The sequence below is a fragment of the Ascaphus truei genome, chromosome 7, assembly GCF_040206685.1.
Source record: "Ascaphus truei isolate aAscTru1 chromosome 7, aAscTru1.hap1, whole genome shotgun sequence".
NCBI lineage: Eukaryota > Metazoa > Chordata > Amphibia > Anura > Ascaphidae > Ascaphus > Ascaphus truei.
The window spans coordinates 27,700,237-27,726,458 of NC_134489.1; the positions used below are offsets into that span (position 1 = coordinate 27,700,237).

Below are 26,222 nucleotides of genomic sequence, written 5' to 3' on the forward strand. Positions count from 1 at the left end.
GGTAAGTGAGATGGGGTGGGGGTAAGTGAGAAGGGGTGGGAGTCAGGGTGGGGGTACGTGAGCCAGGGGTGGGTGGGGGTAAGTGGCAAGGGGTGGGGGTACGTGGCAAGGGGTGGGTGGGGGGTACGTGGCAAGGGGTGGGTGGGGGTGGGGGTAAGTGGCAAGGGGTGGGTGGGGGTAAGTGACAAGGGGTGGGTGGGGGTGGGGGTAAGTGACAAGGGGTGGGTGGGGTGGGGGTCAGTGACAAGGGGTGGGTGGGGGTAAGTGACAAGGGGTGGGGTGGGGGTACGTGACAAGGGTGGGTGGGGGTAAGTGACAAGGGGTGGGTGGGGGTAAGTGACAAGGGGTGGGTGGGGTAAGTGACAAGGGGTGGGTGGGGTAAGTGACAAGGGGTGGGTGGGTGGGGGTAAGTGACCAGGGGTGGGTGGGTGGGGGTCAGTGACAAGGGTGGGTGGGGTGGGGGTAAGTGACAAGGGGTGGGTGGGGTGGGGGGTAAGTGACAAGGGGTGGGTGGGTGGGGGTAAGTGACAAGGGGTGGTGGGTGGGTTGAGGTAAGTGACAAGGGGTGGGTGGAGGTAAGTGACAAGGGGTGGGTGGAGGTAAGTGACAAGGGGTGGGTGGGTGGAGGTAAGTGACAAGGGGTGGGTGGGTGGAGGTAAGTGACAAGGGGTGGGTGGAGTTAAGTGACACAGGGGTGGGTGGGTGGAGGTACGTGACCAGAGGTGGGTGGGAGGAGGTAAGTGACAAGGGGTGGGTGGGGGGTACGTGCCAAGGGGTGGGTGGGTAAGTGACAAGGGGTGGGTGGGTGGGGTACGTGACCAAGGGGAGGGTGGGTGGGGGTACGTGACACGGGGTGGGTGGGTGGGGTAAGTGACACAAGGGGAGGGGTGGGTGGGGGTACAGTGACCAAGGGGTGGGTGGGGGTAAGATGACAAGGGGGTGGGTGGGTGGGGGTAAGTGACAAGGGGTGGGTGGGTGGGGGTAACGTGACAAGGGTTGGGTGGGTGGGGGTAAGTGCCACGGGGTGGCAGGTAAGGGAGCAGACGGTGGGTGGGGGTCAGGGAGAAGGGGTGGGTGGGGGAAAGGGAGAAGGGGTGGGTGGGGGTGGGGTAAGTGAGATAGGGTGGGTGGGGGTACGTGCGAAGGGGTAGGGGTGGGGGAACGTGACTGGGGGTGGGGCTCAGGGGGCGGGTGGGGGAACGTGCCGGGGTGGGGATAAGGGGGAGGGGTGGGGGTAAGTGCCTGGGGGTGGGGGTAAGGGTGAGGGGTGGGGGTACGTGCCTGGGGGTGGGGATAGGGGAGGGTTGGGGTACGTGACTGGGGGTGAGGATCAGGGGGCGGGGTGGGCGTCAGTGATGGGGAGGGGGATACGGGGGGAGGGGTGGGGGTAAGTGCCAGGGGGTGGGGATCCGGGGCGGGGTGGGGGTAAGTGACTGGGGGTGGGGATAAGGGGAGGGGTGGGGGTAAGTGACTGGGGGTGGGGGGGAGGGGTGGGCGTAAGTGCCTGGGGGTGGGGATACGGGGGAGGGGTGGGGGTACGTGACTGGGGGTGGGCATAAGGGCGGGGTTGGGGGGTACGTGACTGGGGTGGGGGATCAGGGGGAGGGGAGGGGGTCAGTTCCTGGGGGTGGGGATCAGAGGAGGGTGGGGGTAAGTGACTGGGGTGGGGATAAGGGGGAGGAGTGGTGGGGGTAACGTGACTGGGGGTGGGGATACCGGGGAGGGGTGGGGATCCGGGGGAGGGGTGGGGGTAAGTGCCGGAGTGGTGTTACAGGGGGAGGGTGGGGGTGAGTGACTGGGGGTTGGGGGATACGGGGTAGGGGTACCGTGAGAGAGCAGGGATGGGGCATACGTGAGAGAGGGGCTGGGGAACAGCTAGAGGTGGTGGGGAGTCTGTGTGTGTGAGAGAGAGAGAGCGGGGCGGTGGTAGGGGAGCGGGGGTAGCCAGATGTGAGGGGTTTTTGACATTTTATTCTACACCTGCTCTATACAGCGCTTTTCTAAAAACTATTCTGTAGTTCAGCCCTTACAGCAGACACATTCAACCCAAATCCGAGATCCCTGTTCACCTTGCGTGACATATATCAAAATATTTCCACTGGGTGAAAACAACTGAAATACCTTAAAGTACAGAGGAAACCGATATTTGAATTATTCAAAATATACATATTTAGTGGAAGGTTGGCTCAAGGAGGTTGCTCAATTAAATGTATGTAACCCCTCCATTGGCTTAGAGCAGTGATGTGCAACTGGGGGGCGCTGCGTTTACAGAGGCCCAGCGCTCTTCCCCAGAGCATTTAAATTAAATGGCGAGGGAGCGTGAGGCCTCTGTAATCCCTTTACCTGGTCTCCGGTGGCTTCCGGCGACGTGGCGTCAAATGACACTGCTGCTCAAATGAGGTGTCGTGACGTCAGAAAACGCAGAAGAACATTTATAAAGGGGGGGGGGGGGGGTGCGCAGGCGGAAGGCACAGACGGAAAAGTTTGTGCACCCCTGGCTTAGAGGACACAGCGGAAGAGCAAGAAAAGTTTGTGAGCATTCATATTGTGTTGTCAACGGCGGCAACCATATACAAGAATAGTCGGTGGTTTGGGGCATGAGTCCCAATCACAGTGCTCAATGCAATTCTGAACCTTAGACAATAATGAGTATGAGTCCACATATCATGGTGACAGGAAACTATCAGCCAGCAGGTAGAGTAATGAGACCCAGTGCTATATGAATGCAGCAAAAAGACACTCAGTGTAATGGCAATAGTCCATGTGTCATAGTAAAATGAAGGGTTAACATACCGTTGTTGTATGGGACTCGGCCATACCAAACCCTTATGCTGCAGCACTATTCCAGGTCATCCAGTATCCCTGTGAGGGAGAAATATACTCACAGCAGGCTTGTTCCAATGCAGCGTGCAGCACGCTCAATATTCACGTAGAGGTTGAAATCCAAAGATTCCTGCGGTGCACAGCCAAATAGGGTAGAGGACCAGCAAGGTGTAGTTTAAAAAATATACTTTATTGAAACAGCATTGTACAGGGGACACACACTCTGACGCGTTTCGGACTGGTATAGTCCTTAGTCATAGAGCTGATCCGCGCCATTCATCCCACTGATTTAAAGGGCTAAGCCCGCCCCCCTGCGTCATTAACATGATAAATATTGTTGAACAACTTTTGTCCTCAATTTACACATGTAACCTCCATTTCAGATTTTAGATTCGCTACATTATGTATTTGTATGTTATTCATGTCTTGTTGTACCTGATTTAATATGTTTTTACTATGTTAGTTTTAACTTGTTGAGTTCATCCCCACATGTTTTTCTTGCAAGTCTCCCCCCCCCCCCCCCTCCCCTCCCTCTCACTTCCCTTTCCCTTCCTTCTCTTCCCCTCCCCTCCTTTCCTTCCTCGCCTCCCTGGGTACCCTGTTAGCACTGTATAGCCATATTATCACTCTATGAGGATTGAGGGACTCTTTGCTATTGTTTACAATCGTTACTTAGGCAACGACGCGCTACGTGTCGGCAGAGGGGTCTGGGCGCTGAAGCTAGATGCGCGTCACTCCCCTTATCCTCACACATACCCACGGCAGCTAGCGTTCCTATTGGCTGGGAGCCCCAGCCAATGAGGCTATAGTCTGGCGATTTTCACGCCAAAATGAGTAGCGCGATGACGCAGGGGGATGCACATCACTCCCCTTCAAACATATATACGGCAGTCAGTCATTCTATTTGCTGGGAGTCCCAGCCAATTAGATTATACATCAGCGATTTTCGCGCCAAAAACGGGGAGCGCGATGACGCAGGGGGGCGGGCTTAGCCCTTTAAATCAGTGGGGATGAATGGCGCGGATCAGCTCTATGACTAAGGACTATACCAGTCCGAAAAGCGTCAGAGTGTGTGTCCCCTGTACAATGCTGTTTCAATAAAGTATATTTTTAAACTACACCTTGCTAGTCCTCTACCCTATTTGGCTGTGCACCGCAGGAATCTTTGGATTTCAACCTCTACATATACAAGAATATTCCGTACTTGTCTAGTGATTTAATTGCAGTGGACATAACGTAAAACCCCAAAAAAGTACAAATGTTTTTGCATGTGTAATCTAGTGTATATTTTACAAATACAGTAATGTGCAATGGCTACTATAACAATTCATTATTTTGATTATTATAAATAACACAAATAATACATAGTGTATCTATTTATAGTGCTTCTCCAACATCTTATTGTAGAGATCTTATTCAGGGCATTATACTTCTACCTTTCTAAAGCCGTCACATCATTCTTACTTCTAGCTTTCTCTGTGCATGTTCCAATACTTCCCTTTGTATAACTGTATCGTCTGTGTTTAGTGTTACCTGCTGCTGGGCCTAGCTGTGTGGGATGCATGGTATAAGTCTCGCTGTGCTGTCTCGTATCAGGAGCTCCAAGGTTGGCTAAATAGCTGAATTTGCTATTCACCCTCCTCCCCTTCCCAAATAAACATGAGGTCATCGATGTAGCAGCCGTAGTATACCAGGCCCACCCCAACCGGGCATTAACCCAAATATGCTGCCTTTGCCAAAATCCCATGAAGAGATTTGCATAGCGAGGGGTGGGGGGTGGGGGGGGGGGACCTGGTCCCCATGACCGGCCCTCACGTCTGAGGATGGAAAGTATCCTCAAACAAAAAATTATTGTGACAAAGAATAAATTCATAGCCAAAGAAAATTGACTATGTACCAAGGACATACCAGTGTCAGTCTCCTGATAATGTTTTATAACCTCAATACACGTAGAATGTTGTATGTAGGTATACAGTGACTTCATTTCACAGGATGCACATTTAATCCCGGAGGTGGAGTCAATAACGTGAAGCATGGCCCTAATATGTGACCTCAGTCACACATTCAAAACAGTTAAAAAAAGATTTAAGGTGCAAAAAAATAAAGATCAAAGTTTTGGGGTCAACTCAGTATCCCTTCATCAGGCAGTGTGTGTGTATGTATGTGTAGCCTAGCCTCCGGCCGCTACTTCTTTTCCTGGTCCATACCAGTGTAAGACCTTTTAGGTGCAGGCAGTGGGTGGGATAATTCCTTCATAAAGGCCCTGTATGCTTTTGCAGCCTTGGATTCATTAGATGTATCCAAGGGCGGGCCTTAGCAACAGCCAGAGAGTGCCAGCCTGAGGGGTGAGTACTGATTGGACCACACACTGGATGTGAGGGCCTATTAGTATCCAGCTCTGGTTTGTTATGAGTCAGAGTTACAGTCACACCCCAGGCTATAAATACTGGCACTTTCCTAAAGTGTCTCCGTCTCTCTTTTTTCTCCCCCTGTGGAGTGAGCACCATCTACCCTCCATCTCACTAGGGGATGTGAGGAGGAGTCCAGAAGGCCTGGTCTGGGCCTCAAGCCTTAACCAGAGTGCCTTCAATAGGGGAAGCTGGAAGACGAATGCACCTGCTTTGTACATCTGCTCTGATTGCAATAAATACCATGGAAAGGTGTCAGTATAGGCCATCCTGCAGCTATCCAGAAGAAGAGACAATTTTCTAAACCAAAAACAAAGATAACAGGACACAGATCCATCAGATGATCAGCGATCATTTCCGGAACCAAAGATGGAAGACCAGATTGGAAGCAAGGAAAAGATCAAGAAACTTCTCAGAAGAAGCAAGATGCACACGCTTTTGTATCATGATTGGTATACTTTTATGGGAACACTTTGCAGGACCAAAATAAATTGATAAGGACATATGTCAAAATCAAGATGGTGTAATCTATTTGGGAAGATCAATAAATGTGACCCCACTATATATCATATAAATGGGCACATAACTAATGGTTCCGAGATAATGTACAAGTCAATATAAACAGACAAGCCCATTCAGATACATGCAGATAGCCAAGATACTTTGGCTGTGGAAGTCAAATTTGGACTCCATGCCTGATATGTGAATGTATCGTAATGTAATAGATATATGAACGTTATCATGTATACTAACACATATGGTAGAATTAGGGAGTCAACATGCTGATATAGAAATGTATGCTTCAGTAGCACAGCAAGGTATTATACTGTACACTCCCAGGTTACAGTACAGACATCTATATACATGTCTATAGCTAAATATAACGTGTAATATGTAGACTAGCGAATGATACAGGAAAAACGTTCAGTTACAACAAGAAATGTACACACATGTTAAACTAATGATCTAGTCATTATTGTCAGAACATTGGCTGTGGGAAATATCAACAGAACATCCACAGATAAGTGTCTATGCTAGGCAGGGCCAGCGACAGGCCGGGATTACTGGCCCGGGCCCGCCCAGTCAGGGGCACTACAGTTTCCACTCTGTGCAGGCAAGCTGGGCCCTCCCCTTTCCTGGCTGCCGACCCCCTCTCTTCCCTCGTACAGGACTACAGGGCCCTCCCCTTCCCTCAGCACTGCCCATCTGTCCCTCCCTCCCCAGGCTTCCGCAGGCCTGATGGGCTCTGCCTTGTATTGGACGTGCTGCTCCAGCAGGACCTTCCAAGGGCCCCAGGTAAGCCCACATGCCCCAGGCCCAACTTATATAACCCTCCCAGACACCTTACCCCCCCCCCCCCCCAAGAGGGGAGAGGGCTTATTTGTGTGTGTGTTTGGGGAGGGGGCTTATTGTGTGTCTGTGTGTGTCACTGTGTTCGTGTCACTTTGTGTGGGTGTGTCACTGTGTGTGTCTCTGTGTGCGCGTATATCGGGGAGGGAGGTAATTGAGGGTGGGGAGGGGAGAAAAAGACATGGGGGTGGGAGAGGTGGGGTTGTGAGAGAGGGGGGAAGGAAAGGGAGACGGGGGAGTGTAAGAGGGGGGTGAGAGTGAGGAGGTGTGTGAGAAGGGGGGGTGTAAGAGAACAGGGGTGTGTTCTCGCAAGACTGCCGACATGTGGGTGGGGGCCCTGGTGGAAACATTAGTCTAGGGCCCCGGGAAAGCTGTCTGCAGCCCTGTTGCTAAGCAACATTTAAAATGGTGTAAGGTAGCATGGATGGGATGCAATGGTAAAAAGAGACAAAAAAAAATATTCTGAAAGGCCAATGAACCAAACTCAAACAAAGGGTAGTTCTAGAACACAACACTAAAGCATTGTTATATACTGTATTAGTAAGGAATATGATGGAGAAAATGTATCTGTAGTGTAAGTTGAGAGGTTTGGTGGGAAGCACTCAAGGGTTTAATCGCTATGGCTCATGAGACCCACATATCCCACCTTGAAATCCACCCATTAGTAAATAGTTCCTTTATGAACTATAAGGGGAGGGGGGGATTTGTAGCTGAACAACTGAGACGCCATATTGTCTGTATTCACACTAACTGAATAAGCTAAATGCTAGCACCCAAATAGTCAACACAGAATTAGCAGAGAAAAGGCAAAGAAATGCAGTTTTCTGGTTATCTAGACGGTGCAAGGTCATTAATACAAGAGGCAACAGAATTTAAGGAGTAGAAATAACGAGACACAGCTTATCTATAGACAGGAATGAGGTATAGTGGGGCCCTCTGCCATCTACAAACAAGTTTCTTTCCTAATTATTATTAGGGAGTTTGTCAGAATAGCGATTGATGGTCCGAGTAGATATATCACAAGGATGTCTGGAGATAAACTATAGGGTGACATTTTTCTACTATGAAAATCTAAGACTAGAGATAACAGTTATAAAGATGAAAATGCAGGCTTATAACGCTTTGATCAAAGGGTTTAACTGAATGACCCTTATTCAAGAAAATATATAAGTATTTCACTGTGTATTTTTGTCATATTGGATGTAGCATTGGGCTTTTCTGTCTTTTGATGATTTCTTACTGGTCTATTAATATTAATTGCTATGGCTGATCATGAGAAAGATGCCACATTGGTTACAAGAAGGTATAAGCGTTTTATCCTGTGTGCATTGAACCTAGAACTACAAAGAACTTGAACGGATACCATCATGACTGTAGTTCTCCGCTTATAACGAAGAAATACCTGTGCAAGACTTATGTAGATGGCCATCTGTCTCTGGCTAAATTAATACTGGAACAAAATAATATGATCCATGGACTAAGGTAGAAAAATACCTATTTTCATTGGTGAACCAGCCAGACCTATTTTCCCGTTCCTACACCAGGACCAAAACCTTGATGTGCAAATAAACCTGCTTAAAAAAGAGCCATGAGAGTGCTGCCTGTTTTTCCCTTGTGAAAGAAAAAAGAATCTAAACATATACTAAGCGCTCAACCTATTTACATAGCAACATAACAACAACCATAAATAACAGTCAATGTGAAAATTGTGAAATTTATAAACCCTAAATAAAAGGATAAACCAATAATGCAAGGGAACCCCACAAACAACCAAGAGTGAATGGGAGGGTGGCTGCCTAAGGATAAATAACAAGCCTATCCACAAGGCTATAGACAAATTGGCAAACAATAGAGAAAGAGTCCTTGGCGCAATACCAGGTATGAAAACCTGATGTATGAAAGTTCCCAATTCTCTGAATGAGGGAGCAGTTCGTGGATCTCACAGATGGTCTTTCAGAGATTCTTTGCTGGTAAGTTTGTATCTGTAAACAAAACAAAAGGACCATTGCGCAGTACTCTCTGATAAAAACATCACACCCACACAGCTGCTAACTACTTACTTAAAAGTAGATAGTCAAGGGCCTTGAAAGGTATCTTTAGCTTGTGCTCCGGTGAGTAGGACTGGATAGCTGTGTGTCTTCAGATGGTATTGGCCCTCTCCACATGGATCAATCACAGTCGCGAAATATGCATAAAAATGGTAGAAAATGCCAATGGTATGATACCATAATACAATTTAATAAAACAATAGGGATCAACAGCAAATAAACTCACATGCTACACGACCCTATGAACGGATTACAAAGTGCCGTCCGCAGGCATGAGAAGATGCTGCGCGGTGTATAGAGAGGCTAGGTCCTGCGTCTGCCTCCTCCTCGCGGCCGCGACTCGGAGCGCTAGGTCCACCTCCGATGATGTCACTATTACACCGCCGCTTTCCTCAGCCGGCTCCCGCACGCAGTATCACGTCCAGCTAAGCTCCACCCTATGCGCGTTTCGTGACTACTGACGTCACTTCTTCAGGGGTTATGGAGTGGTGGTGAATGTATGCGCTATTTAAGCACATAGGAATCTAGTCACGAGGCCCTCATTGGACGATTCAATCTTAAAGGGACCGGCTAACTATACAGCAATTAAAACAACAAGGATACAGGTGGGGATTGAGACATAAGACTATGCCAAGATCCAAACCCCCCTTATGAACAGTGTATAATGATCATACAATCTGCACCTTGCTTAAAAAAATACAGAATACATATAAACACAAAAAAAATAAAATTGCATAATTCACAACACTAACAACTTAAAAAAAAATAGTCAGTAATGAATCTAATTTCAAGTTAGTGTAAGTTACTGGAGTGATGGTCGCGTCACGTGAGCAGTCTAGCCAATGAGGGCGAACCGCTCACGTGAAGTCATGGGCTCGACTCCCAATGTCTCCTGCCTGCAGTGCAGGTTTCGGGTGGCGCATCGCCCTGAGGCAGCGTGCGCCCCCTGTCACTGCTGGTATAATCAAAGCCTTATTGGCTTTCTGAACAGGAGCAGATGGAATTAGGGTAAACAAAACACTTGCTTGAACAACCCTTCCCCATTCAGAGGCCACTTAAGAAATGCAATTTGAAATACATTTCCACAGAAACAGACCTATATTTGCTTTTAGCACAGTTAGATTTGTGTAGGAAACCCGCTTTTTGACCAGCTTTGCAGGATTGCACCTTTAACGAGTATCATATTACTATGAAAGGTTTTTCTAAATTCACTGCATGTTAAAGGCCTCTCTCTTGTGGGTTTTTTTGTGTCGACCTAAATTTGAGTTGCAAATATATCTTTTACCGCAGTCATTGCATTGAAACGGCTTTTCTCCTGTGTGTGTTCTCTTGTGCAGAACAAGATGTGCGCTGCAGGTGAAGCCCTTCCCGCACTCGCCGCACACATATGGCTTCTCTCCGGTATGTATTCTCTTGTGCATAATAAAGTTGGAGCAGTAAGTGAACTTTTTTCCACACTCTCCGCATGCATACGGCCTCACTCCTGTGTGTGTTCTCTGGTGCTTCACAAGTTCTGACCTGCTCCTGAATGCTTTCTCACACTCACTGCATCCATAGGGTTTCTCTCCTGTGTGTTTTCGTTGATGTAAAACAAGCAGATACTTGAAAGGAAAAATTATCTTGCATTCAGCACACACATGCGGTGTCTTCCTTGTGCGGGAATCCAGGTGTAGATGGAGTGGTAAGCTCTGAGTGAAGTTACTCACACACTCAGTGCAAACATACAGCATCTCTCCTCTGTGAGCTCCCCGGCACTTAAATAGATTGCGGCTGTAAGCAAAGCTTTTCCCACACACCAGGCATGCATATTGTTTCTCTTCCTCGTGTGCCATATGGAGTTTAACTGAAGTGGAGTTCTTCAGTAAGCGTTGCCCACATTCAATACTTGAAGTAGGATTCAGATCTGTTATGTCAGTTGTCAGCGGAGGATTTGGTACGATTCTATAGCTGCCTCCATGGTGAATCTCGGTTTCCCTTGTGCAATCTGGTGAGTGAGGAGGTGAGAGAACTTCTTCGCTGATGTTCATGAACTCAAAATCTGCCGGGAAAAAAAAATCTTTTTAATAGACCTGCCAGTCTCTTATAATAATTTTGGTTCACATTACCCATACTGGTCGGCCATCTATAACAATTTACTCTTACTATTAAAAAAAAAGTTAGAATGCTGAATACTTTAAAAAGGAAGCTGCACCCAAACAGATTAAGTGCCCTCATTGGCCCAAATTCCATAAAGGGTGCTATGCCTCAGCACAAGGGTGTGCAAACTGGGGGCGCGAGATTATCTGCGGGGGGCATGGGGTTTACAAAGGCCCTGCTCGCTTCCTGAAGGCACTTAAATTAAGTGCAGGGGAAGCGGCGAAGGCCTCTGTAAACTTCACTTAACTTGGTTCAGGCGGCTTCTGGAGACATGTCGCCGCGGGGTCATGTGACGTCACGTTGCCATAGCAACATGACGCCCAGAACGCCGGAACCAAGGTAAAGGGGAGGCGCACAGAGAGGGGGACAGCCAGCAGGGGGGCGCAGGAGAAAAAGATTGCGCTCCCCTGCCTTAGCACACCATAACCCCCATTCATTTTAACTGCGTCTTTTGTTTCTTTGAAAATCAAGTACAAATGAAATTACTTTGGGGCCTCTGAATAGGGGAATGTTTGTCAATCACCTGCTTCCCCTACTCTTATCACACCCTGTTCTTATCAAAGGGCTAAGAAGGGGAAATTGTAGGGAGGGGGCTGCCTGTGCAAACTCTTGTTGAACACACCGTGAAATCAGACAAAAGGTAGCAGACCGACAAACGCAACCCCATTCCAAGTCTCGGCTCCCTGTGTGAGATGCGCCAAAACATCGCAACCTTTAACAAATAACCGCTAAAAAACTGGAAATTATTATTATGATTTTTTAAAAAGGTTTATGGAAGTATTGAGTGTTAAAAAAAATTATCAAAGAAGTTACTATGTTGCTATATTAGTGATGTCATTAATGTGACATCAGTTTCATTTCATACACTCCCTATAAAACAGGAAGGGATAATGTAAGTAAATTACATAGCAGCAGAGATCCATAATACATCATTACTAGAGGAAGACTCCATACAAAAGCCTTCTCTTGCGGCTATGAAATGGTCCTTGTGGGAAGAGAGACCAAACAATGACATCACAGGAGGTGACTTTTGGACAGCAGAGAGATGCAGAACACTGAACACGATCACACACAGAGGGGGGGTGCATAAAGTCAGGGCCGGCTTGTAGTTTTCCGGGAATCAGTGTAGGGGCTTTCGTGGCGCCTCTTACCTGGTTGGGCGGGCCTTTCTCTCCCTCAGATGTCGCAACGCTATGTGACATCCTGTTGCAATGACGGGACGATGTAGGAGGAAATGCCGGAAGATGCCGCCGGACCACGTAAGAGATACTTAGGCCTCGCACTCTCCCTCGACAATCAGTTTATTTGTTGTGGGGAAGAGAGTGGGGCCTCTGTATGTGCGGGGCTCGGTGCAGAGGCGCAGAGGGAACCGCCATCAAGCCAGCCCAGCATGAAGTCCAATACATGGTCTGATGTATTCCAGTTATTGTATTATTTACCAATTTATTGATATTTTAAATGCATATAGTTCAGTATAGTTCACTGCAGACAGGCGGCGCGCTGACAGGCACAGACCGCGATATGCGGTCTGTAGGGTGCGGGAGGGGGGCGGGAGGCGTGGTTTGAGCGGAGGGACCCGCCACTCCCCCCCCCTCGATCCCTCCATGGGCTCGGTCTCCCGGGCTACAGGAGGGAGCTGCTGCGGGCTGCTGGAAGGTATGCAGCTCCCGCTCCCTCCCCCCACATGCTGATATACACACACAGACGCTGATATATATACACACACACACGCTGATATATATACACACACACGCTGATATATATACACACACACACGCACCACCCCCTACCTTGTGTAGGAAGCTGTCTGACAGCTTCCGATAGGCTCATCATCGCACCACGTGACGTGTCACCGCTCGGGATCACAATTTTCTTGCATCCCCTGGCGGCTAACGCATCACAGTGCGTACTGAGCCGTGCAGCGAGGGGGGACTGGGACCGGCTCGGGAGGATTCCCCTGCTGGTGGGGAACGCTCGTGAGGCCGCCCGCGCCGCCGGGCGCAACGGGTCCCAGTGGGTCCCAGCCCGTAGGATAGTAATGTTTAGATGCTTGTAAACACGATGGAGTCCCTTTCTCTTCTGATTTTATGTTGAACACGAAGAAGAGACAAGACAAGTCTCTGAGTGTATTGGATACCAAGTATCTTGTGAGTGCATATTGTTACAACAGACGACAGGGAAGCCCAATGCTACATCCAACATGACAGAAATACACAGTAAAATACTTATATATTCTCTTGAAATAGGGTCATTTAGTTTAACCCTTTGGCCAAAGCGTTGTAAGCTTGCGAGCCACGTCAAGGCAGACACCCGTTCGCAAGTCCTAACACTACTAGATAAAATACTAATATACCTCTATTAGGATTAAAATTCTCATTTACTTCCATTAGGAGGGAGAAAGACCACAGTGGGTCTATATCCAGCAGAATGAGGCACTTGCAAACTAGGGAAGTGGGGAGGGGCGGGCTTAAAACCTGGGAAGGAGGAGCCACTAACCTCCACCAGCTGGAACAGCTGAGAATGGGTTAACAAAACACAGACCCCCAGCAAGCTCTTTTTGGGAACCCCTGAGCCCCCACAAAATATATATATGTATATATGTCAAAATGGAGTGCTATTGAGCGTGGCATATGTATACAACAGACGACAGGGAAGCCCAATGCTACATCCAACATGACAGAAATACACAGTAAAATACTTATATATTCTCTTGCATATTGTTACCATTTAAAATCTTGATTCAATATATAATAATAATAATAATAGCATGTTCTTGTAAAGCGCTGGCTAGTTGTACGCAGCACTTTACAGAGACATTTTGCAGGCTGAGGTCCCTGCCCCTTGGAGCTTACAATCTATTTTTTGGCGCCTGAGGCACAGGGAGATAAAGTGACTTGCCCAAGGTCACAAGGAGTCTACACCGGGAATTGAACCAGACTCCCCTGCTTCAAAATCTCAGTGCCAGTCAGTGTCTTTACTCACTGAGCCGCTCATTCTCCCCATACAAGATATCAAACATACTACGCTGTGTTTTTTATTTTTATTTTTTACTTCTTCGGTTTATTTCTTCCAAGCAATGCACCTTGGAGGTTGTTTTTAATCAGTTCTCTATAAACAAATGCTGTAATCATGCTGGTACCATAGACCCAGACTTAGAGGTTAGAAGACCATAGAGATACAGATGCAGCCACCAGTATCTCATGACTTGCCTTGGAAAATCTGGGGCAATCTCCAAGTAAACTGCAACATTTCTGTGAGATTTCTACAGACAGACTAATGGCCCATCGGATTAACACAGTGGGAGTCCCTGAAGGTCCCAATCAAACTGAATGGGACTGCAGGGACCCCTGCTGCGTTAATCTGATGGGCCATTAGTCTGGCTGCAGAATGTCACAGAAATGTTGCAGCATTTACTGTGAGATAGCCACAGTATTTTCCCAGGCAAGTCATCAAAATATGGTGGCTGCATCTGTATGTTCACCATCCCAGGGCCGCCAACAGGGGGGGACAGCTGGTACTGCTGTCCAGGGCCCCCGCCAGTCAAGGGGCCCAGCATCCCTGCCGGCAAGCCTACACTCTCTGCAAGCAATCCCGACCCTCCCTTTTCTTGGCTGCCAGGCCAGGGAGCCTTTCCTAGCTGCTACTTCCCTGCTGCAGGACAGAAGTGCCCTCTCCTTTGCTCAGCCCCACCCATCTGTTCCTCCCTTCTCCAGCTTCTTTGCCGGGCCTCTGCGGGCTTGCTGGGCTCTGCCTTGTGCTGGCCATGCTGCTCCAGCAGGCCCATCCAAGGGCCCCAGGTAAGCCCACATGTCCCACTTATACCACCCTCCCAGGCACCTTACCCACCCCAAGAAATAGTTCATGTTTCTGCATAATATACCATAATATATCCCAACACCATCTTGACATCACAGTTGTCTCCCTTGCTATGCTAAAATATCTATGTCAGCAGCTCTCAAAATAGCATTCAGCTGCCACTTACCATCTTTTTAGCACAGTGAAAGTACTGTAATAATGAATGCTCTGCTGTAATTTAAAGTTCTAGTAGCCATACTGGGCCAGGAGAAAGCTAGATTCATAACCGGCGGTGATACCTTTTAGGGAACCATCATTAGGGTTCTTGAGAGATGCAATTATAGTGTACATAGTTTTCTAAACCTCATAGGTCTCTTCTTCAAATGTTGGTCTCCTAAAACACATAACTTCCTATTGATACTTTACTAAAATGTAACAAACCCAAGACTCCTAATAAACACTTGTATTAAAAATTAATAATCCTAAAACACCATGGAATTAGAGTTCTGCTAATTGAGATTCCCTCATGACTGAAACATAGGAAACATATCTCCTTACCCAGTGTGCTGAAGGTCTGGTGGCTTCCCATCATGGCATCCTTGTAGACCCCCTTGTGTCCTTCTAAATACTCCAACTCTTCCATGGAGAAATAGACAGCAACATCATCACACTTTATGGGAACCTGAAACCCAGAGAATCCATACATTCAATTTATGGGCACAGTAAACTTTTTTTTCCTCTATAGGAAACACATACCTATAAATTCAAGTTTGATAGGAGAACTGCATTGGTCTTGCAGTCAAGATAAAGAAACGTATGGAATAACTATTCATTGTCCATCACTTCAATGTCTTCATTGTTTTTGGGATCCAAAGTGTGATGTACTGTAGGAAAGAAGAAGCTACTGGAGTTGTGAATCTCAATGAAAACCCAATCTTCCATCATATCATGTATATGACCAATAATTTTTAAATTAAGTTTTTAGTAATGGACTCTCTTGCTTTGTTGTCCAGATCAAGTACACCCATCTCTTCTAAAAACCCAACCAACATGTATCTTTGCACTCATTTGGCCCAATGTCCCTCACTCCAGAAACAGATGCTTCAATGCCCCATGTCATTTATCAGTGTTCCTCACCTCTCCAGTCAGCAGGTGCATGATCTTGGAGGCTTCTTCCACAATCTTCTTAGTCATAAGCATTGTGTCTTCATTGGCCTCATGTATCAGTGAGTCAGTTGGATGCTCCTCGATTGGGTTCTGGGATTTGCAGAGGGTTTCAGACACACTGAGAGCGGTGATGTGGAGGGCAGGCTTAGAATGTTTCTTCACAACAACACAATCCTGGAGATTTAAAGATGAGAGAGAGAATTGTGAGGAGCAGCACTGATGGGTCTCAAGCAGCTACTCATACGGTAATAGCTCAATCTGCCGCAGGGATCCGAACACTAGGGCAGATGTTTCAATCCATTTACTGTATTCACCTCTACCACCTCTGTTGGGAGGCTATTCCATGAATACACCACCCTTTCCATGAAGAAGTATTTCCTTATATATTCCCGGGAAACTTCTACCCACTTCACATTATGACGTCTTGTTCTAGCACTTTGCTCTCACTGAAATATGCTTTCCTCTTGGAACTGTTTGTGTTTATAAGTTTCTATCATATCCCCCCTCTCCCTTCTCCCTTCTTTCCTCTAAGCTGTATATATTGAGGTTCTTATGTCTTTATGATGTAGAACATGGATGAGCAAAATACGGTCTGCGGGCCACATCCGTCCATAAAACCTTTCTATCCAGCCCACAAAAGGTAGGGCCCCACACCCCGTCCCTGGGCTCTACCTGTGGTGTGGGTTCTTACCGGGTGCGGGGCATTATGTGTTGGCTGCGGAAGCCTCAGCAGAGGGAGCAGTGGAGAGAGCACACCCAGGTGACCGAACACGAAAGTTAAGCCCCACCAGAAGTCGAGCCCAACTTCCGCAATCAGCGCGTGGTTGTGCTCCCTCCGTCACCGCCACACACCGCATCAGAGGTAGGACACCGGTGGAAGAGTGAGGCTTGGGGGAAAGAGAGAAAGATGTAAGAGAGGATGGGGAGTGAAGTGACGGGGGAGAAGAGCGAGAGAGAGAAGGGACGGGAGGAGAAGAGCGAGAGAGAGAAGGGACGGGAGGAGAAGAGCGCGAGAGAAGGGACAGGGAGAGAAGAGAGAGAAGGGACGGGGATAGAAGAGAGAGAAGAGCGAGAGAGAAGGAACGGGGGAGAAGAGTGAGAGAGAAGGGACGGGGGGAGAAGAGAGAGAGAGAAGGGACGGGGGGAGAAGAGCGAGAGAGAAGGGACGGGGGGAGAAGAGCGAGAGAGAAGGGACGGGGGGAGAAGAGAAGGGACGGGGGAGAAGAGCGAGCGAGAGAGAAGGGACGGGGGAGAAGAGCGAGCGAGAGAGAAGGGACGGGGGGAGAAGAGCGAGCGAGAGAGAAGGGACGGGGGGAGAAGAGCGAGCGAGAGAGAAGGGACGGGGGGAGAAGAGCGAGCGAGAGAGAAGGGACGGGGGGAGAAGAGCGAGCGAGAGAGAAGGGACGGGGGGGAGAAGAGCGACAGAGAAGGGACGGGGGGAGAAGAGAGACAGAGAAGGGACGGGGAGGAGAGAGAGAGAAGGGACGGGGGGAGAAGAGAGAGAGAAGGGACGGGGGGAGAAGAGAGAGAGAAGGGACGGGGGGAGAAGAGAGAGAGAAGGGACGGGGGGAGAAGAGCGAGCGAGAGAGAAGGGACGGGGGGAGAAGAGAGCGAGAGAGGGAGAAGGGACGGGAGGAGAAGAGCGAGAGAGAAGGGACAGGGGGAGAAGAGAGCGAGAGAGAGAAGGGACGGGGGGAGAAGAGCGAAAGAGAGAAGGGACGGGGGAAGAAGAGCGAGAGAGTAGGGACGGGGATAGAAGAGAGAGAAGAGCGAGCGAGAGAGAAGGGACGGGGAGAAGAGCGAGAGAGAAGGGACGGGGGAGAAGAGCGAGCGAGAGAGAAGGGACAGGGAGAAGAGAGAGAGAAGGGACGGAGGAGAAGAGCGAGCAAGAGAGAAGGGACGGGGGAGAAGAGAGAGAGAAGGGACGGAGGAGAAGAGCGAGCAAGAGAGAAGGGACGGGGGAGAAGAGAGAGAGAGAGAAGGGACGGGGGTAGAAGAGCGGGAGAGAGAAGGGAAGGGGGGTGAAGAGCGAGAGAGAGAAGGGACGGGGAGAGAAGAGCGAGAGAGAAAGGACGGGGGAGAAGAGCGAGCGAGAGAGAAGGGACGGGGGAGAGAGAAGGGACGGGGGGAGAAAAGCGAGAGAGAGAGGAAAGGACGTGGGAGAAGAGCGAGAGAGAAGGGAAGCGGGAGAAGAGAGAGGGAGAAGGGAAGGGGGAGAAGAGAGAGGGAGAAGGGATGGGGGAGAAGAGAGAGGGAGAAGGGATGGGGGAGAAGAGAGAGGGAGAAGGGATGGGGGAGAAGAGAGAGGGAGAAGGGATGGGGAGAAGAGAGAGGGAGAAGGGATGGGGGAGAAGAGAGGGAGAAGGGATGGGGGAGAATAGAGAGGGAGAAGGGATGGGGGAGAAGAGAGAGGGAGAAGGGATGGGGGAGAAGAGAGAAGGAGAAGGGATGGGGGAGAAGAGACAGGGAGAAGAGATGGGGGAGAAGAGAGAGAGAGAAAAGGGACGGGGGAAAAGAGCAAGAAGTGAGAGAGAGAGGGAAGGGACGGGGGAGGAGAGAGAGAGAAGGGACGGGGGAGAAGAGCGAGCGAGAGAGAAGGGACGGGGGAGAAGAGCGAGAGAGAAGGGACGGGGAGAAGAGAGAGAGAAGGGACGGAGGAGAAGAGCGAGCAAGAGAGAAGGGACAGGGGAGAAGAGAGAGAAGGGACAGGGGTAGAAGAGCGAGAGAGAGAAGGTTAGGGGAGAGAAGAGCGAGAGAGAAGGGACGGGGGGAGAAGAGCGAGGGAGAGAGAAGGGACGGGGGAGAGAGAAGGGACGCGGGGAGAAGAGCGAGAGAGAGAGGGAAGGACGTGGGGAGAAGAGCGAGACAGAAGGGAAGCGGGAGAAGAGAGGGAGAAGGGAAGGGGGAGAAGAGAGAGGGAGAACGGATGGGGGAGAAGAGAGAGGTAGAAGGGATGGGGGAGAAGAGAGAGGGAGAAGGGATGGGGAGAAGAGACAGGGAGTAGAGATGGGGGAGAAGAGAGAGAGAAAAGGGACGGGGGAGAAGAGCGAGAAGTGAGAGAGAGAGAGAAGGGACGGGGGGAGGAGAGAGGGAGAGAGAGGACGGGGGAGAAGAGAGAGAAGGAAGGGACGGGGGAGAAGAGCGAGAGAGGGAAGGGACGGGGGAGAAGAGCGAGAGAGGGAAGGGATGGGGGGAGGAGAGAGAGAGAATGGACGGGGGAGAGAAAGGGATGGGGAGAGTGTGTGAGGGGAGTGAGAGAAAGGGGAGATGTAGGTTAGAAGAGTAGGTACATTAAGTGTGTGGCCCCCAAAGCTCATGAAGTGGCCACCCAGCCTAAAGAATTGCCCACCCCTAATGTAGACAATGCAATATGTTAATAGATCTTCTTTGCACAACGTCTAATTTATGTCTCTGGAGATATGAGGTGAAGAAGTGATGCCAATTTGTAGATGATCAGTATCACCTCACCCAGAGTACTATGTTCAGATAGATTGCAGGGCTGGAAGACACCTTGCAGCCCATTCAAGTAAATGAAAGTCAATGGGCTTTAAGGTGCATTCCAGCAACAGAAGGTGTCTTATTGGCATAGACTTCTTAGTAAATCCAAGAACTAAACACAGTACTCTAGGTAAGATCTTACTGATCTACAAAATGGCATCACTACCTCTCTCACCCTGTTTCTTATACCTTTCCCTATACACCCAGCATCACCTAATAACCCAACATAAAACGGATTATGACATCCGCCTTTGTCCTCACCTGTCCAGTCAGCAGACAGATGATCTTGAGGGCGTGTTCCAAAATCCTCTCCATCATCTGCTTCTTGTCACTGTTTCCCATGGTCCATGAGACAGTTACTGGGACATGAACAGAGCAGTGAGGAAGATATAGATACACTACAAAACCATATTATATACATCCTGTGTGATTATATATTAACAAATAACTAAAATGAAATTACCATTGTGGGTACTCAATTGAAAAGACCAAGAGAACGAACAAAAGTAAGATGGGAGAATTAAATCAAAATATTTTTAGTGCAACGTGGTGGAGAGGCTTGGAACCAGACTACCTGGAAGATCATTGGGGCGACCTTCATCCGGCAGATCATGATGATGATGATACATACATACGTTAGAAATCTGTTTATTATATTAAAATGTATGAATGAGAAATGATATCAAGACAATTGAATGAGAATACGTTTTAAGGTTTAGATTTCAAATGTAGCCAAAACCGATGAATTGCCATTAGGTTTAATGCATAACAGATGTAGGAGGTTGGTTTAGAGATAAAATTTCAGGCCTGAGCAAAGGTCTGTTAGAGAAAGACAACGAGGAGAATGGGGCGGCATTAGTGATCAATAAATACAGTTGTATCTTGGTTCAGTGCTCTCTCTCTCTCTCTCTCTCTCTGTGTCTCTCTCTCATCGAAGTAATGTGAGGGACAAAGGGTTTCCTTCTCTCTCTCTCTCTGTCTCTCTCTCTGTCTCTCTCTCTGTCTCTCTCTCTGTCTCTCTCTCTCTGTCTCTCTCTCTCTCTCTCTCATCGAAGTAATGTGAGGGACAAAGGGTTTCCTTCTCTCTCTCCCTCCCTCTCTGTTCTATCATTACCATCTGAGAGAAAGAGCTCATGTTATCATCATTGATTGAACTTCCATCTGTAAGTAACGCTATAAGAATAAACCATAACTGGACCACAATTGTCTGAAGTATTGGAATCTTTATGAACAAAAAATAAAGAAGAATTATTCTAGCAGCGTGTGTATTATTTTTTTTAAAGCATTTGTAGCCTGGAGCTCCCGCAGCTCCTTGAGACCCCCCTCCCCTTGAGCAGCTCGATCGCGGGTGCCGAAAGACCCGACGGCTGCTTCCAAGGGTGGGGGCTGGAGCAGGGAGCAGCGCGGCTTCCCCTGCCTGCGGCCGGTTGCCGGGGACGCGATCGGGCCGTTGCTAAGGCCGCGATCGCGTCTCTAAGGTCCCGGCGGCCGCAGAGCAGGGCGCCGCCATTGAGGACCGTCTCGCGCATGCGCAGTGGACGCGTAGGCGCAGGGAAAGCCCCAGAGCTAGGGATAGCTCGCGCGAGCATAGGGACAGCTCAGGGAGAAGAGAGAAAGCCCGGGAAAGCTTGCGCAAGCGCAGTGCAGGGTAGGAAAAGCCCGCGAACCCCTAGCCTACCAGGGAAGGCTCTGAGCTGGGACTACAAATCCCATGAGCCTCTGTATGCCCCATGTGACACCAGGGAGCCAATAGGGCTTAGGAAGGCCAGGCAGGCAAAGAGATACATTGTTTGCGCTGCAGCACGTTTTGTCAGTTGGAGCTGGGGAGCTGTGAGGGAAGGAAGGGTGCAGAGAGCATGTGCAGCTCCTGCATCGAGTAAGGTCCCCCACATCCCAAGTAAGGCCCCAACTCCCCACCAGGTTAGTGGGTAAGTGTTGAGGGACGGCCCAGATAGGGACGCTGCCCTTAGTGCGTGTGTGTGTGTTGTCTTGTCAGGATCACGGCTGGCAGTGCTGTGAGGCCTGACAAGAAGGCATAGTGCTAGTGTGCAGCAAGTTGCTGTACGCGTTCCAGAAGTTTGCAGTGCGTAGCTGTTAGTGTTAGTGTTCCAGGTTGCTGTGTTGAGTGTTGCATGTGACGCTGCCTGTACTGAGTGCAGTGTGTGTGCAGCGTGTGTTACTGTCTGCCGGCTGACTGAGAGCTGTGTGTCGGCTGCAGGCGCGTTAGGATAAGTGAGTTAGGAGCTAGTTGTTCAGTGTGTGTATATCACCAGTGCCAGTTGCACGTGGTGAGCTGCCAGAGTCTGGGATCCGACAGAAGTTACAGGGAGAGTTATTCTGCATGCAGGGACTAGGGTAGAGGTATACCCCAGGGCCCAGTTAGTCCCCTATGACACCAGAGGAAGCTGTATGATATAGGGTTGGCCTTAGGACAGGGACTCCTTCACCATATTTAGAGCAGCAAGAGGGATGCTGTCTGACGGCCTCTGACTGTCTGACAGCGTGTTCAGAGACTGTGTTAAAGGAGCATTCCGGCTGGAGATTCCTTTCCTGTGGATGCAGCGTGTGCATCCATTCCTGCAGAGAGCAGCGCAGCATGCCGTGGGATCACTGTGCGGTGCTGCTGAGTTCCAAGGATTTTCCTGACCAGGACTGGTCAGGGAGGTAGTATATATTAAGTGCACCACCGGGCCCCAACACAGGGAAGCGCTATCCCTCACACTCACACTGGTCTTTATTGTTGGGGACACTCAAGAGACTGCGGGGAATGTGATGATGGACATGTGGGTGGGGGGATGGTATGCATTCAGAGTGATGCACTGTTATTGATATATTGTTTTGATGTTATGCAAAGAGGTGTTATTGGAGTTACAGGTTATGCTCAGTAAATACTGTTTATTCACACGGTGTGTATTTACTGTATGGTTGTTCTGGTGAGGGCACACTCTCACCCCGTTGAGATCCCTCATCAGTGGAGGCGCTGCACCGAGTGTAAGTACATACCCCAGGTTCCCCATGGCGGAAGCTCAGCCCTCCTGTGAGCCAACAGGTATAGCACCACACTGATAAGTAGTCAGACACACCTACCCACCTCAATCTCACTTAAGGGGGGGGGAAAGAGGGCTACACATTTATTAAGACTTTATCGCTGTCTTGGTTTTATTTATATTACTGCCACTACTTTACTATAAAGAGCAGCCATTTCATACACCCCCAGCCAATAAAAATAATTATAGTCACATATATCTATCCCAGTGTGTTCTTTATATACAAAACCTGTGTAGATCATTGAACAGAATGAGTATATATAGATATAGTAGGTTTATACGCAGGTCTCACCTCTTTCTCCTGCACTTCTGCCTGGGAGAGAGTATCCTGGGACACTCAGTCCTGCTGCCTGCAGATGTGCAGCAGAACCACAACTTCTAGCAAGCGCAGGAGAGCAGAACCTCTGGAAAGTTATTAACCAATCAACATTCAGATTGAGAGAGAGGCTTGGACCGCACCTGCCCTCCCTGTTGTGCTTCCGGGACCTCATTCACATGTTTGCACTCACTGAGCAGGTAGGAGCCGGGTTATGAGTTTATAGCAGAACGATATGAGCAGGTAATCGCTCCCCACAGTCTGTGCTCTGTGTGATGGGTATATATAGGGAGCGGACATACTATATACGCACTCCTCCCATTTTCTTTCCCTCCCTCACCACCTCTACTTCTGTCTTTGCTCCTTCTCTATTTCCTCCCTCCCCCCCATCATCCCTCTCTCCCCCCATCATCCCTCTCTCCCTCCCCCCATCATCCCTCTCTCCCTCCCCCCATCATCCCTCTCTCCCTCCCCCCATCATCCCTCTCTCCCTCCCCCCATCATCCCTCTCTCCCTCATCATCCCCCTCTCCCTCCCCCATCATCCCCCTCTCCCTCCCCCATCATCCCCCTCTCCCTCCCCCATCATCCCTCTCTCCCTCCCCCATCATCCCTCTCTCCCCCCCATCATTCCTCTCTCCCCCCCATCATTCCTCTCTCCCCCCCATCATTCCTCTCTCCCCCCCATCATTCCTCTCTCCCCCCCATCATTCCTCTCTCCCCCCCATCATTCCTCTCTCCCCCCCATCATCCCTCTCTCCCCCCCATCATCCCTCTCTCCCCCATCATCCCTCTCTCCCCCCATCATCCCTCTCTCCCCCCATCATCCCTCTCTCCCCCCATCATTCCTCTCTCCCCCCATCATCCCTCTCTCCCCCCATCATCCCTCTCTCCCCCCATCATCCCTCTCTCCCCCCATCATCCCTCTCTCCCCCCATCATCCCTCTCTCCCCCCATCATCCCTCTCTCCCCCCATCATCCCTCTCTCCCCCCATCATCCCTCTCTCCCCCCATCATCCCTCTCTCCCCATCATCCCTCTCTCCCCCCATCATCCCTCTCTCTCCCCGCCCATCATCCCTCTCTCTCCCCGCCCATCATCCCTCTCTCTCCCCGCCCATCATCCCTCTCTCTCCCCGCCCATCATCCCCCTCTCCCCGCCCATCATCCCCCTCTCCCCGCCCATCATCCCCCTCTCCCCGCCCATCATCCCCCTTCCCCCCCCCATCATCCCTCTTCCCCCCCCCCATCATCCCTCTTCCCCCCCCATCATCCCTCTTCCCCCCCCACCATCATCCTCTTCCCCCCCCATCATCCCTCTTCCCCCCCCCATCATCCCTCTTCCCCCCCCCCCCATCATCCCTCTTCCCCCCCCCCATCATCCCTCTTCCCCCCCCCATCATCCCTCTTCCCCCCCCCATCATCCCTCTTCCCCCCCCCATCATCCCTCTTCCCCCCCCCCATCATCCCTCTTCCCCCCCCCCCATCATCCCTCTTCCCCCCCCATCATCCCTCTTCCCCCCCCCCATCATCCCTCTTCCCCCCCCATCATCCCTCTTCCCCCCCCCATCATCCCTCTTCCCCCCCCCCATCATCCCTCTTCCCCCCCCCCCATCATCCCTCTTCCCCCCCCCCATCATCCCTCTTCCCCCCCCCCATCATCCCTCTCCCCCCCCCCCCCCCATCATCCCTCTTCCCCCCCCCCCCCCATCATCCCTCTTCCCCCCCCCCCCATCATCCCTCTTCCCCCCCCCATCATCCCTCTTCCCCCCCCCCCATCATCCCTCTTCCCCCCCCCCCCATCATCCCTCTTCCCCCCCCCCCATCATCCCTCTTCCCCCCCCCCCCATCATCCCTCTTCCCCCCCCCCCATCATCCCTCTTCCCCCCCCCCCATCATCCCTCTTCCCCCCCCCCCATCATCCCTCTTCCCCCCCCCCCCATCATCCCTCTTCCCCCCCTCATCATCCCTCTTCCCCCCCTCATCATCCCTCTTCCCCCCCCATCATCCCTCTTCCCCCCCCATCATCCCTCTTCCCCCCCCATCATCCCTCTTCCCCCCCCATCATCCCTCTTCCCCCCCCATCATCCCTCTTCCCCCCCCATCATCCCTCTCTCTCCCCCCCCCATCATCCCTCTCTCTCCCCCCCCATCATCCCTCTCTCTCCCCCCCCATCATCCCTCTCTCTCCCCATCATCCCTCTCTCTCCCCATCATCCCTCTCTCTCCCCATCATCCCTCTCTCTCCCCATCATCCCTCTCTCTCCCCATCATCCCTCTCTCCCCATCATCCCTCTCTCTCCCCGCCCATCATCCCTCTCTCTCCCCGCCCATCATCCCTCTCTCTCCCCGCCCATCATCCCTCTCTCTCCCCGCCCATCATCCCTCTCTCTCCCCGCCCATCATCCCTCTCTCTCCCCGCCCATCATCCCTCTCTCTCCCCGCCCATCATCCCCCTCTCCCCCGCCCATCATCCCTCTTCCCCCCCATCATCCCTCTCTCTCCCCCCCATCATCCCTCTCTCTCCCCCCCATCATCCTTCTTTCTCCCCCCATCATCCCTCTCTCTCCCCCCATCATCCCTCTCTCTCCCCCCATCATCCCTCTCTCTCCCCCCCCATCATCCCTCTCTCTCCCCCCCCATCATCCCTCTCTCCCCCCATCATCCCTCTCCCCCCCCATCATCCCTCTCCCTCCCCATCATCCCTCTCCCTCCCCATCATCCCTCTCCCTCCCCATCATCCCTCTCCCCCCCATCATCCCTCTCCCCCCCCACCGTCCCTCCCTCTCCCCCCCACCGTCCCTCTCTCCTCCCCGCCGGCGTCCCTCTCTCCTCCCCCCCGGCGTCCCTCTCTCCTCCCCCCATCATCCCTCTCTCCCTCCCCCCATCATCCCTCTCCCTCATCATCCCCCTCTCCCTCCCCCATCATCCCTCTCTCCCTCCCCCATCATCCCTCTCTCCCTCCCCCATCATCCCTCTCTCCCCCCCATCATTCCTCTCTCCCCCCATCATCCCTCTCTCCACCCATCATCCCTCTCTCCCCCCATCATCCCTCTCTCCCCCCATCATCCCTCTCTCCCCCATCATCCCTCTCTCCCCCCATCATCCCTCTCTCCCCCCATCATCCCTCTCTCCCCCCATCATCCCTCTCTCCCCCCATCATCCCTCTCTCCCCCCATCATCCCTCTCTCCCCCATCATCCCTCTCTCCCCCCATCATCCCTCTCCCCCCACCGTCCCTCTCTCTCCCCCCCACCGTCCCTCTCTCCCCGCCCATCATCCCTCTTCCCCCCCATCATCCCTCTCTCCCCCCATCGTCCCTCTCCCCCCACCGTCCCTCTCCCCCCACCGTCCCTCTCTCTCCCCCCCATCATCCCCCTCTCCCCGCCCATCATCCCTCTTCCCCCCCATCATCCCTCTCTCTCCCCCCCATCATCCTTCTTTCTCCCCCCATCATCCCTCTCTCTCCCCCCATCATCCCTCTCTCTCCCCCCATCATCCCTCTCTCTCCCCCCCATCATCCCTCTCCCCCCCCATCATCCCTCTCCCCCCCCATCATCCCTCTCCCCCCCATCATCCCTCTCCCCCCCCATCATCCCTCTCCCCCCCCCATCATCCCTCTCCCCCCATCATCCCTCT

General features: G+C 51.1%; 2 protein-coding genes across 3 annotated transcripts in view; one reads left to right on the forward strand and one right to left on the reverse strand.

Moving 5' to 3' along the window:
- Positions 1-5,655: 5,655 nt before the first annotated feature.
- Positions 5,656-22,673, reverse strand: LOC142498859 (uncharacterized). The gene is made up of 5 exons (XM_075607464.1): positions 22,565-22,673; positions 19,487-19,584; positions 15,698-15,901; positions 15,119-15,242; positions 5,656-10,667 (listed from the first exon to the last, which is right to left on the reverse strand). Exons 2-5 carry the CDS (start codon positions 19,565-19,567, stop codon positions 9,838-9,840), a joined length of 1,239 nt encoding a protein of 412 aa, XP_075463579.1. The 5' UTR covers positions 19,568-19,584; positions 22,565-22,673; the 3' UTR covers positions 5,656-9,837.
- LOC142498882 (uncharacterized) overlaps positions 22,597-26,222 on the forward strand; it is a 30,871-nt gene continuing 27,245 nt past the window's right edge. Inside the window, exon 1 of one of the 2 annotated variants that reach the window (XM_075607504.1) lies at positions 22,597-22,831. The gene's annotated coding sequence lies outside the window, so the exon portion shown is untranslated. The remainder of the gene's footprint in view (positions 22,832-26,222) is intronic. The other variant, XR_012802570.1, reaches the window with a different exon arrangement.

Coding starts and splice junctions, on each gene's coding strand:
- LOC142498859 (XM_075607464.1), bottom strand. CDS start 19,567: ATGGGAAACAGTGACAAGAAGCAGATGATGGAGAGGATTTTGGAACAC. Junction 15,902..19,486: donor TCTGTCTGCTGACTGGACAG/GTGAGGACAAAG, acceptor TTAAATCTCCAG/GATTGTGTTGTTGTGAAGAA. Junction 10,668..15,118: donor CCAGACCTTCAGCACACTGG/GTAAGGAGATAT, acceptor TTTTCCCGGCAG/ATTTTGAGTTCATGAACATC.